Genomic DNA, 13,578 nt, shown 5'->3' on the forward strand with positions numbered 1-13,578 from the left:
GTGTGTGTGTGTGTGTGTGTGTGTGTGTGTGTGTGTGTGTGTGTGTGGTTTTTAATGAGCCACTTAGCAGGAACCTCTTTTCCTCCACTTCAAAGCCAGAGGCCATGTGAACTTGGAGGCCAAGTGTTTAACCTGACTCAAGTGATGTGCTGTATTCACCTCGCCCATTATTTAATGTAGGGCTGAGCTCTGTGTGCCGAGCTGTGTGTGTGTGTGGTAATGGGAACATGCACAAGTGAAATCGAAGGTGTGGTGTCAGATCTTTGACTCATCCTTAGGGAAGGAGGGAGGAATTCATCAGCCTTACAACAGCCTTGCCCATGAAGCTGTTATTCCCACTTATATATGAGGACACTCTCTCGGGCAAGCTCTCTCAGGCTCTGACTTAGCTCGGGGTGATTGTAGGGATACGCAGAGCACTGTGGAGGCTGGGAAACCAGCCGCTGATTCATCCCCCTGGATACCAGAGCTTCGTGGGTCATACAATACATACAAACAAGCCTCGTGAAAAACCGGAATGTGCCGCCTCATCACAGCAGCTCTGCCCCGGTGACCAGGCCACCCAGGCAGAGTCTGAAACCCTCAGAGCAGAGAGAGCCTGACAGGGTAGCCAGCCCTCCAGTTGGGGCTCTTGTCCTGGATCCATTGGTCGTAGCCAGGTGGCACCTGGATCCTGTTCCACGGGTGAACCATAGCAACGCAAGATTGCGAGAACTGCCTGGGGACATTTCGCCCAGGGGGACGTTGGCTCTGGCCTATCTAGTACTTTCAGGGAGATTAAGGCAGCCTGGCATCATCAGAAGAATACAGATTTTAGAATCAGACAGACCTACCTGGGTGTGGACCCTGGTTCTGCCACTTGAATCCATTTCGTCGACAGGAAGTCGTGGGTACCGCCCATCACGGGGAGGTGTTGTGCAGGTCAAGTAACAATGTGCCTAGGCTGAGGTCTGGTGCAGAGGATCTGTACTTCATGAATGATAGAATTTGGTGTTTTATTTTTTAAAAACTGGAAAGATAGGGACGTGGGGAAAAAAGTTTTTTGATTTTTATCACCCTGTCACTCAAGCTCTTAACCACTCATAGTGCGTCACTGTCGACTCTTGTAGACCCATCTGTTAATTTAAGGCTTTATATGCCATGGAGCAGTTTCCTTCCATGGTACTTTTTAAATGAACAATCTGTTTTTACATGGCTGGAGTTAATATAATTTTGTATTCTGATTTCGAAATTCTGTATGTAATTTTGGTGTTTATGCTGTAGTCCACGTAAAACTTATTTTTGAACATCTAACAAAAGAGCAGTGGTTGAACTAGTGGTAATGTATTCAGGTAGTAAAATAGAAGTATATTTGTTAACATAGAAGTGTGCTCATGATTCTATGTAAAATGAGACGGTTTTACCTAAAAACCAAGTGCCTCCCAGATCTATCTGGATGTTCACCGCCTCAGCCTCAGCAAGCTTTCAAATTTTAATGGGCCTCAGAATCACCAAGGGAGCCTGTTAAATGCAGGTTTTGAGCTTTACCCCTACAGTTTGATTCAGCAGATGGGGCTCAGGGGTTGGCATTTTTACGAGGATCCAGGTGATTCTGATGTGGGCATGACACTTCTCCCATTTCTACCTGTTGAAGCTATACTTAGTTTTCTGCACTTCGCCATCGGCTTTCTCCTGAATTCCTAAAGTATTTCGTGGCACTTTTTGCCTGCTTCCTTGTCTTTGGATCTTTGTGAATCCTTCTAAATTTGTAAAGTTTTCCTGATCTTCTGAACAAACCCAGTCGGGCACCTGTGTCATATCCCTGGGATTGTGTCAAGCTCCAAGTTCCTGAATATAATATAGATACCAAAATATTTGGAATCCAGGTTTCTTTGATTTGTAGTGAAGAGAAAGAGGCCAAGCGTTCCAGAACTCTTCAGCATACCTGCTATTAGAAAGGGGCAATAAAGGTAGCCTTTCCAACCTTGATAGGAAAAAAAAAAAAAAAAATCTTGTTTAAATTACCCTGACCTTGGCAATCATACTGTGAAAAGTAGTTTGTCCTTTGTGCATTTACTTTGGTCTAAGCCAGAGATGGCCAGTGTTTGGAAAGGGGGGTTAAAACCCTTCAAGAAGCTTGTCATTCCAAAAGCATTGCGTGAATATCTTCTAGGATTATTGGTTGGTTTTCATTCTCAAACTTTGTGCCATTGAGGTTATTCGAGGTAAATTTCTCATCTTGCAGTTCATTTAGGGGCCATTCATGCTAAAATTGAGATTGAGCTACCCATAAAGTACTTCTTCACTCAGGTTTTATTGATCTCCCTCCTTCCTTAAGCCAATTAAGATTGGATCTTTGGATCTCCATTGTCAAGTCAGGTTTTGTTGTCTTATGTCCTATCCTTATGTAACAGGCCAGCTGTTGCAAATTCGTTGTTACACTGTTAAAACAATTGCTAAATATTATGTTCCGATGATTTTGAATTCCCCCCCCCTTGCCTGTGAGGGGACTAAATCATAATCTGTACAAATCTGTGATTATTCTAGCTTTAAAAGCATTAATAGCTACAAAAAAAGCATTCCGCAGAAGGAAACCTAAAGAGCCAGGTTTATTAGCTCGCTCAGAAAAAGTTCTTCCTTGGGGCGCCTGGGTGGCTCGGTTGGTTAAGCGTCTCTTGATCTCTGCTCAGGTCATGGTCTCAGGGTCGTGAGTTCAAGCCCCTTGTTTTTTTTTGTTGTTGTTGTTTTAAGTAAGCTCCACACCCAGCCTTAAAAAAAAGAAAAAAAAAAACTTCCTTGCTCACATGAAAATGTTAACTTGGTAGAATTGAAGTTCCAGATGACCTGAGAAATCATACAGGGGAATAGAAGGTTCTGGTTAATGAAATGGTTCTGATGGGAAATCACTGGATGGAATATACTTGTCCACATGGCAAACTTAGAATCATTCTTCAAAACCCTGTTCAGAACTCATCTATAAACCCCTAGATCTGTAAAGCTTTTCGTGATCCCCCTTCTTGGAAAGAAGTAACCATTTCTTTTATTCTACAAGCACAACAGGACCTTATATACACTTCTATGGCCGTATATGTCACTGTCTAGTGTAATTATGTTTGCACATTGCTATTCTCCACTAGATCAGAAACTCACTGGGTGGGGCGCCTGGGTGGCTCAGTCGTGTTAAGCGTCTGCCTTCGGCTCAGGTCATAGCCCCAGGGTCCTGGGATCAAGCCCCACATCGGGCTCCCTGCTCGGCGGGAAGCCTGCTTCTCCCTCACCCGCTGCCCCCTGCTTGTGTTTCCTCTCGCTACGTCTCTCTCTGTCAAATAAATAAAATCTTTACACCCAGTGAGTTGTGTTTTTTTTAAGAGAGTGTAATTTACCTGTGCAGTCTGATCACATGTCTAAATGGCTGGATATAGTCGTACTAATTGAATGAATATATGAATGAGTGAGGATTCTGTTCTAGTCGGTGGCATCAGTCAGATAAACAGCATTTTGTGGGTATTTTCTGAGACATCCTGCAGTTAACAAAATTTAAAGCATCACCCTGTCATGAAAAATGTACCTAAAATATTGTTACAATAAATTAAGAACGAGTGGTGAAAAAGACAGGCTGAGTATCTGTTTCTTCCAGGATTCCTCATACCAACTGAGTGTTCAGCCTGTGGGACCCCTGATTTAAGGGACTGGATCTGAAATTCCACAGAAACCTGTTCCACATTAGCCCATCAGCTGCTGTTAAATTCCTTCCCTGGGCTCTTGAATTCCACAGAAGGCTCAGATATCACAGATATTTGAGCATTATACGTATGTGATAGATTGTGAACATATTCCTCAATTTCTAATTTTAAAGTCTTTGTATTAAGAGAGGCTGATGACTGAAAGAGATGATTTTAGAACTGAAAGCGACCTCTTCATTTTACTGATTAGGAAACCAAGCCTCCTGAGAGATGGGCAGCTGGCTTTAGTGGAAGGAGCCCTAGAATCGAAGTCAAATAGATCACGTCTTGGCTCTGGAGCTCAAATCACAGCCTCTTACTGGCTGTGTGATCATAAGCAATTTACTTAAGTGTTTGGAAGATCAGTTTTCTCATTTGTAAAGTTTGGTTAAAAATCCATCTCGGTGGGTCATGACAAGGGATTACCGAGATAAGCTGTACCGGAGTACCAACCGTAATGTCTACACAGAGCAAATCCTCAGCGATCTTTGGTCTCTGCCCTTCCTCGCCCGAATCATGCTCCTCACGGCAGGAGTAGGACTTAGAAGTACTCCTTGAGGCGTCGTTAGGATGGGTTGCGGTTGCCAGTTTACTTGACAGGACTCGCGCACATCAAGGACACTCACTGCAAAGGAGCCGTTTCGTGGGTGTTTGATACAAGAGTCAGGATTTGGTACTTGAAAAACAATCTCCCTTCTGTGTTCCATGTTTTATTCCTTGTTGCTTTTTTCCCTTTCTTTGAACTGAGAACTACGGCACCCTCCCAGTCAACCATCAACTATAATTTAAGTTTGTATAATTGTGTGAATTAGCAAGGTCATTTCTATAAAGCCTTAGGAACTCAGAGTAAAGTATATAAACGTTTTGGGAAAATCAGACCCAGGTAGCCTAATCAGCCTTCAATTTTTAAAAATCACATTCTGAAATAATAAGTGAAATATCTCTGCTAAATTGAAGGGGTTGGGGCTGGAAGTGAACTAAGCATTTTGAGCATGAGGTGTTAGTCTTACTTATGCGCTTCGGTCATCCTGAGACGCGAGTCAGGTGAAGCAGCAGTTTGCTTTCTCTGCTCATTCCCTGGAGTTCATCTGTCATTTGCAAACACAACTTATTTTTCTCTCTCTCTTCCCTGTAAAGGCAGAAACCTGTGGGTTCTTGTCGTGGGGCGCTTCCCAAAGGAGCACAGGATTGGGATTCCAGAGTTCAAATACGTGGCCAACATGCACGGAGACGAGGTAGGTATGCGGCTTGAGTATCGGAAAGGTCACTAGACACGCTTCCCCTCGGGTCTCTCGAGCTCCGTGTAAATGCTCAGGAAGCAGCATAAATCGTACCAAAAAATCTGGAAAGGTCTTGCAGCGAGGCCTTCTGGGAGAATTGAAGGAACCAGGGTCCAACAACCACCAGAGCCAGTGCCCCGGGAGGCTCCCTGGAGCTCGTTTTGTGCCTGGACTGGCAGAACAGCAGCGCCCAAGCCCTCACGGCCGGCCGAGGCCCTGAAGCCCGCCCTGGGCTGGTGTTTCCCGCCTCCTGGGGGACATCCAGGTGGCCCAGCTACGGAGCTGTAGTATATTTGAATTCAAACAATCCGAAGATCCCGAGAGCTATCCAAAGTCCTGATATCTGACTTTTTGAAAGCTTTTGTCACCTTGTCTTAATCTTCTACTCAGCGCTTTCAATATTGAAGTTGACGGGCAATCAAGCTTACAGTTCTCTCACTCAGCAAATGCTCTTAAGTTTTGTAATGTCTTGCCTCTTTTCCAACGTATCAGAGATAAACTCTCCTTCTGTTTGATGTCATGGTATTTATTTTGTTTTGTCCGTTACCCTCTTACCCCCCTCCCCCACTTGGCAGTCATTCCCCTCAGGCCTTTGAGGGCGCTCCTGTCCGTCTCCTTCCGCGCTTCCTCAGAGGATTTGGGGAATGTGACAGTTGCGGTATTTTCTGTTCCCAGGACCCCATACGCCTGGGCGGTGAAGTGGAAGGGAAAGACCGTTCCCAGTCGTCACAGTCAGGAAAATTTACATAGCAATGTGTGTAGCGCCCTCTAAAACATGCTTACCTTTAAGGAGCGTCGAAGTAAAGGCATAGTCCAGTGGGGTGCAACCCACTGCCTCGTGAAGGCACATGGGAGTTGGCAGCAGTGTGGGCGGCGGGCTCTCCTCCGACGCTGGGCTTCCTGTCCTGGCTTAGCCCTCCGCAAGCCCAGGCTCCGTAGGAGCAGGGTCCACCTCTTGGACGCTCGCAGCCTGACCTGTCCTGGGAGGACAGGACTTCTTGCAGTGGGAGCAAGGTGCAGACACTGGCCTCTAAGAAAGGCGCAGGCCTTTGGACCTGATTTGTGAGCGGATGGAAGGTCAGTCCCCCCGCGACTTTGCTGAGTGTGATCGCGCTGTACCTGTCAGATTTGATGTCGCTGGGAGTCTGACCAGCGTTGGTGTGATAACAACACAACTGTTCACCGCAGATGGCAGCCCAGACCTCCCCCTTGCTATGTCGTCTATGGATCCAGGTCCATGGAGTCCGTCTTTAGTAAGAGGCGTTCAGCACTCGTTAACTACAGTAGTTTACTTATTGAATTCCTGGCACTTCGGGGGTTCCAGCATGGTGCTCAGAAATAACCCTCCGAACTGAAACTTTGAAAGAGAAGCCAGAGTCCTTTCCCTCCCTCACCTCTGAGTTGGCTTCTTTCTAAGATGCGCTTTCCCAAACTTCTGGCCTTTTGCTGTCCGGGTAGGTAATGTATCCCATCAAATCGGGGCTCTCTAGTTCACCCTGATTCTTTGAGGAATGCTAAGGACTGAGATCAAGAAAGGGTGAAGTTCCAGTGCACCTTGGGGCGGGGACCTGAGGCCCTGTGATCCCCCGTGTGTCCCCCATGTGTCCCCACCGGTGGTAGTGTCCGGGCTCTGTGGGCCACTGAGGAACTTATCCTGAAAGTGAGATCTTGTGCCTTCTGCCCTCCTGGTGTTGCGAGGAGCTGGGGACAGTGATGGCTTCACTCAGGAGCAGAGGAGTGTGTTTGAGTAGAGGGTCCAACCACCTGACCCAGCCTTCTTCCTCTCTCAGATCTTTTGGAATTGAAAGAGCATTTTCGAGAACCCACTATAAAATGCTACATAGCTAACATTTTAGGGCACTGGTTCTCACCTTCTTTAGGTAGATGCCTTGCTATTCCACCACAGATTCTGGGTGCTGACCTCAGGATGTATGGATCTTCTAGGAGTCTGTGGGCCTCGCGTGGAGAACCCCACAGGGGACATCTATGCATGGAGTGGCCTGCTGGACAGAAGTGATCACACTGTTTTTAAAATGTTTCCTCTCTTACCTGGACCCCACCCCACAGAGGTGGGTGTGTTTCCCACGCTGAATACATGGCTAGATGGCAGTGAGCGTCCCCAGCATTAGGAAGACCCAGTTCTGCTGATCATACCTGCTATTTTCCCCCATGAATTTTTACCTTACGTCCTTGTACCTTGTTTTAGAATCAGGTCTTTTTTAAATTAAAGATAATCTGTTGTTGTTATTATAAAATCAGTCATGTACATCTCAGAAAAAAACATAAACCAACAACAACAACATTGTATATTGACCTTCCAAAAATTAGTAGTTAATTCCTTACTATTTATCCACCTAGGTGTTTGTGTGTGCATGTGTGCACTTCTATTAAATGAGCTATGCTGATTTACTATTTGTAACATGTAAGTTAATACTAGCCACCCTTTCATGTCAATACGAGTTTATCCTGTCTTTATCTTCTACCCCACTTTCTGGTTTCTCAAATGTCCCCCAGATTGTCTACATCAGGATCCAGTCCAGGACCATGCATCACCTGTGGTCCATTCCCTTGAATCTTTTGTTCTAGCATTTAAAGGATCTTTTTGTGACTCTAGACTTAATAAAGAGACCTGATCAATTAGTTATCTGTCCTGCAGAATGTCCTACATTCTGGATTTTTTGCTTCCTTGTGCCTCTAGTCCCTCTGGCTTCCAACCGGAAGCTAAATGTAAAGGTTTGCTGTATTTAGGTGAAACATTTTTTGGCTAATAGACCCTTAGGAATCATGAAGACGGATTAGTTTGGTCGATGCTGGAGGGTTTGCAAAAACTTTGGGTAGCAAAATCAACTTAAAATGGCCCCTTTGCAGGCAGGTATTTTATAAAAGAAGTGATATTAAACCTCCTCTTGTATAATATTTTTCTTGTCTCCCTTCACCCTGCTGTTGGCTCATGTCCTTCCAATGACACTGGCTCACGGTGCCTTGTTGATCAGACTGGCAAGTTACTTTCTCCACGGTGCTTTACAAGCACGTAATAACACGAGCCAACATTAATGAGCATGGGCTACACTCAGTGCTTGGTGGGGGTGTGTGCTTGGTCGTAGGCTGTCTGAATCCCAGCCCAAGCGCCGGGCCTTACCCAGCTATGGGTCTGCCTCCTTGACTCTCTCTGCTGCCCGCTAAGTGTTCTGTTGGTACTCTTTTCATTTTGACGTAGAGATCTATGATCTGTTTGGATGGATACCTAACGGTGCTCGTCGATCAGAAGATTTGGTCTTATTCATCATGTAAAAAAGTGGCAAGCTCTTAGAGTAACGCTGGATATAAATCCAAGTCCGTTTTTTCTACTGCCTGCCTCCCCTCCGTGATTGCTGTGCAGTCATGCGGGGTAGCTAACAGCACCCTTTGAGAAGCCTTTGCCACCTGGTGTTCATGCCCTTTCCAGAACGACGTGAGAGGAGTGTTTCTGAGCTTCTGCCTTTCTCATTTTCGTAAGACTAGCAGGTGCTTTCCTAGTTCGTCTGGGCCCTCCGTGTGCACACCCACTGACATGTCGCCTTGTAGAAGCCTCGATCCTAGTTTTAACGTATGCAGGTGCCTAGTCGGTGGTACAGACATAGCTGAAGTCTGGTGATTGTTTCTCCTTGGAAGGGGTGATGCCGGCACACGCTGAGTGGGGGGCTCCCTACCGTTCCCTTCCTCCACCAGTACTGACAGTGTTTGAGAATAGGGTCTTTGTCCCCTGTGCCCTCCTCCTGCTCATGGCTGGCTTTGAGGTCAGCTATAACCAATAATCTACCAGGCCCCAAAACTGAGAACATCTTAATGCTTTCAGCCTCAGTGTGGACAGGAGAGAAACCTGGGAAGATCACTCCTTGTTCCTTCCTCAAGGCCTCCTCGCACTGTTTTGTGCCTGTCTCTATCCCATGGTTTTTAAACTTTGTAGAAAAAAAAATGTTCACTAATCTCTAGATTGTTAGGACATCTCTAATTCCTCTCTAATGGAAATACTGAAGTGAGGCATGACTATGTGCTGAGAAAGTTGAGTGCCAGTAGTTTTAAGCTAATCCAGTAATAGGCAAAGGAGAGGTTACAGGCTGGGTTCCCAAGGTTCCCTTGACCTCAGGGCCATGGTCTTAAGTAGTATGGGGGTAGGTATTCAATATGTGCTTGTTATGCTTAACTGAATTGCCAATTTGGATTCTTTTTTTCCCCCCTAAGCTCCTATTACTTAAACATCAATAGGGCGCCTGGGTGGCTCAGTCGTTAAGCGTCTGCCTTCGGCTCAGGTCATGATCCCAGGGTCCTGGGATCGAGTCCCACATCGGGCTCCCTGCTCGGTGGGAGGCCTGCTTCTCCCTCTCCCACTCCCCCTGCTTGTGTTCCTGCTCTCGCTGTCTCTCTCTCTGTCAAATAAATAAAATCTCTAAAAAAAAAAAAAAACAAAACAAAACCATCAATAAATTACTTTTACTGTGATGGGTTAATCAGGTAGACTTTTTTTTCTTTTAAGATTTTATTTATTTGACAGAGAGAGAGAGAGCACAAGCAGGGGGAGTGGCAGACAGAGGGAGAGGGAGAAGCAGACTCCCCGCTGAGCAGGGAGCCCCATACGGGACTTGATCCCAGGACCCCGAGATCATGACCTGAGCTGAAGGCAGATGCTTAACCAACTGAGCCACACAGGTGCCCCTCAGTAGACTTTTGAAATATCCACATCACACTTAGAATTTCACGTTTGGGTGGCATTAATTTATAGTTTATTGTGTTCTAGATATATAAGTTGAAAGCAGAAACATTCCCTGGATAACAGTGGCCATATTTTTCAACCTAAAAATAAAGGATAATGGATAAATTATTTTCACACCCCTTCTAGACATATAAGAGACAACTTATGAGATGTAGTTTATATGCTGTTTGTATTTAAAGGGCATTTTAATGGTTTATATGAACACTAAGACATAATATCTGAATTTTGCCCATGCTGGAAAATCTGGGATGTGTAGTCAACATGCAGTACAAGTTCCAAATGTACTAAAAAAACAAATTAAAGCTTGTCCTTCCAGATGCCATTTGCCAAGTTCTGTTTTCCACCATTATCACAGATGATAGCAGAATGTCCTCAGTTATGCAGTGTGGCTTTAGATCATTAATTTTCTCCTTTTGGAGCTAGAATTAATCTTTATTCCAAGTGAAGTGTCGGATTCTTTTAAGCATGTATTAAATTTCTCCTGTAATTGTGCTTTTTCTCTTCATCTCCCCTTTTGGTAAGGCTGGGCTAGGGCGACCAGATATCCTGAGTCCTTGGCAGGATCAGAATTGTTAGCCCCCACCCCTGGAAAAGTGGTTCAATGTTGAAAATGGTTCAAAGGAAATAACTTGATCATTTTTTTTTTTTTAAGATTTTATTTATTTGACGGAGAGACAGTGAGAGCAGGAACACAAGCAGGGGGAGTGGGAGAGGGAGAAACAGGCTTCCCGCCGAGCAGGGAGTCTGATGCGGGGCTCCATCCCAGGACCCTGGGATCATGACCTGAGCCTAAGGCAGACACTTAATGACTGAGCCACCCAGGCGCCTCTAATTTGATCATTTGTACATCTGCCCTCATTAAGCAGCTTAAGTCCTCATGTTTTCAGAAATTTCCTCCTTAGAATAATAGTCTTGACCTTGTAATGGATTTGTCAACAGTAATCAGCAATCATTTATTGAGTATATGATATCCCCAGAGCTGGGCAAGATACCAGCGCTACAGAGGAAGCCCGTTAGGATCCCTGCCCTCAAGGCTTAGAGGATGGAGTGGGGGGGGGGGGGGTCAGTCAAGGTCAGTCAAGGTCAGCCGGGCCATTGTGAATGTATGTGGGCGGTATTAGGAGAAACACGAGTGTGCAGAGTTCTGGGACCACATGTGTAGGTCATGGCACCCAGACTTTGGGAGCCCAGGGAAAAGTCTGCTAGATAACGTAATATTTAGGCTGATATTTGAAGAAGGACTTAAGGAGGCAATCAGACAAATGAATTAAATCGGTAATACACCATTTCGGGAGCCCCAGAGGTCACAGGCTTTTCTTCCACCGAGCAGCTGCATTACAGTGTAGCATTTTAAAACAGATTCCGTCATTGGGATAGCTGGGTTTTGTTGTCTTTCTCTCTCTCTCACTCTCACTCTCACAGATTACCTAGTAATTGTAGACTCTTTAAAAATTTTTTTCCACTGTTAAAAAAACATTCTTTGAAGAGCTAGAACACTCATTTTTATCTCTCTAGCAAATTCCACCTTGATTGTAAACTGAAACTGATGGAGAATTTATTTTCTGCTTTCTGGGTTATTGCCATTTTAACTGGCAGATGAATGATCAGTGAAAGGCTCCCGAAACTGGTGTGTTCATCCAGCCTTTCAGTCTCTTCATGAGGGATTCTCATATTAAGTCTACACCCTCCCAGAGAGGAAGTGAGCGTGCTAAATGGAAAGCTGATTAAGCTATTGGGATTGCTTTGACCGTGTTCTTTTTTAAAATTTGGACTCTCTGGGTTTCATATTCAAAGACTTAGTTTTAAAGAAGGGAGGTTTATGCATAAAACATGAATGAGTGCTTGAAACATTTATATTAAGGTTGGGAAGAATTAATTTGAATAATATTTGGCATAAATCTGCTGTTAGGAAGACAGCAAAATATAGCCCAACAAAAAGAGAGGATTTTAACTCCCTGAAATTTTAGCTGTTTAACCTCAGCAGTTTTTAAATGATCTGACTCTTAATTCGTTCTTTACCATATTTCCAAGATTTTTTACTTATCCTCTGCAGTTAAGGACATGTGATTTGTTTTGGAATATGGAGACAAACAGAAAATACCTTCGTTCTACATTTGTGGACTTGAAAGAATCATGATTTTTATTGGTTTCGTAAAAATAATAAAGGTTTTCTTTAAAAAGTGACACCGGAAAAATGAATAAAAATCATTCAGAATACTATCACTCAGAAATAACCATCATTAATATTTGCCACACATCATTCTAGACATCTATGGATTTCTGTAGTAAGAGAATGAGAAGGATTAAAAGGATACAAAATAAAATGGGTGCCATATTCTGTTACCCTTTAAATAAGTACGAGATTTCATTTTACTTGGACAGGATAAACCGAAGTGAAACTAAAATAATCGGTGAACTTGATAAATATTTTCTCAAAATAAAAAATTACCAGATGATTCTTCCAAAGTCAAGAAAAAAATGAGGGAAAACTTGGAAATTGTAACCATTGAAAATATATAGTTTTTAGCTGTTGATAGAATCTTCTAACCCCTTGCTATGAACACTTGCCTCCCCCAGCCCCCACCCTCTGTTAATGATAAACATTAACTTTTCCATTCTGTTCTGTACCTGTTCTCCCACAGTTCCTCAGTCTCATTCTACAGCCTAATCACAGCTTCTTGACTCCTCTTTGTTTTCATTTGCTTTGAGTTGGTTGAATGTCTTTGCCAACTCACGTCTTGAGTTGTGGCGTGCTTGAGATTGTTTAGTTGAGATAGTTGAGGGAAAGGCACATCTTGAGCCCCATGGGGATTCTGGTGCGGCTCCTCTGTCCTTGACTGGGGACTCACATGGGCCTCGGGTTCTTCCTGATTCGTCCCTCTAACTGAACCAACTGCCCGACAGTCCCAACTAACATTTAGAAATTTCAGGAGCTGCAGGTGACTCTTGGTCACTGCCTCCTCCCCAACCCCTTGGCACAACGCTCCTTAAATCATTGCACTTTCCACGTGTAAATTAGCTTTTCACAAATGAGAGTCACTGCAGCTCCTCCACTGGCCAGCAAGTAGCTCATGAGGCTGCTTCCAGAGTGCTTGAGCTCCCAAAACAGACGCTTGGAAACCTTGTGTGTGGCTTACTTGCCTTTTTTGGTTATCTGTAAAGGCTTTTTCAAGCTGACGATTTTTTTTTTAAGATTTTATTTATTTGAGATAGAGAGCATGAGCAGGGGGCAGAGGCAGAGGGAGAAGCAAACTCCCTGCTGAGCAGGGAGCCTGATGTGAGGCTCCATCACAGGATCGTGACCTGAGCTGAAGGCAGACACTTAACCCACTGAGCCACCCAGGCGCCCCACAAGCTGACAACTTTGACTGTAAAAACAAAAATCAAGGTAGTAGAAGATAGAAATAAGTAGGAAAAAAAAAATTGAAGTCAGAATTGAATATATTTCCACTCTGAAATTTACGGCTACCTGTGAATACGTAATTGACATATTCCAAGTTTTCTTAGTCCCCATTTCAATTATTCCATGTTCATTAGGATAACAAATTCATCAAATGTGGTTTCTTTCCTTGCCAGTGGGGCATAAAGTGAGAAATTACCATTCAAGGATTGCTCACCCGTCGTCACAGCAGTGAATTCATACGGTGGAGCTGTAACTGGAAACTCCTGCCCTGCTCACTGCCTACCATAGTAGTACCTCTGCAGGGCAGCCCTTAAGCAGCCGCTGCCCTAGATTTCCCGGGGACTGACCCTCAGCAGCATCTGACCTAAGGAGAGGCCAGCATTCCTTACTCAGAAGCAGATTCCCTGAACCCAGGATTATAGAGACAAGCTGAGATAGCCTAGT

The 13,578-nt window shown here is 44.5% G+C and overlaps 1 protein-coding gene across 1 annotated transcript in view; it reads left to right on the top strand.

The window, feature by feature from the left end:
• The window catches only part of CPM (carboxypeptidase M), a 70,586-nt gene that overhangs the window by 36,977 nt on the left and 20,031 nt on the right, over window positions 1–13,578 (top strand). The window contains exon 3 of the mRNA XM_021678674.1: window positions 4,839–4,936. Within this exon, the coding sequence (XP_021534349.1) occupies window positions 4,839–4,936 (98 nt within the window). The remainder of the gene's footprint in view (window positions 1–4,838; window positions 4,937–13,578) is intronic.

The sequence above is a fragment of the Neomonachus schauinslandi genome, chromosome 5, assembly GCF_002201575.2.
Source record: "Neomonachus schauinslandi chromosome 5, ASM220157v2, whole genome shotgun sequence".
NCBI lineage: Eukaryota > Metazoa > Chordata > Mammalia > Carnivora > Phocidae > Neomonachus > Neomonachus schauinslandi.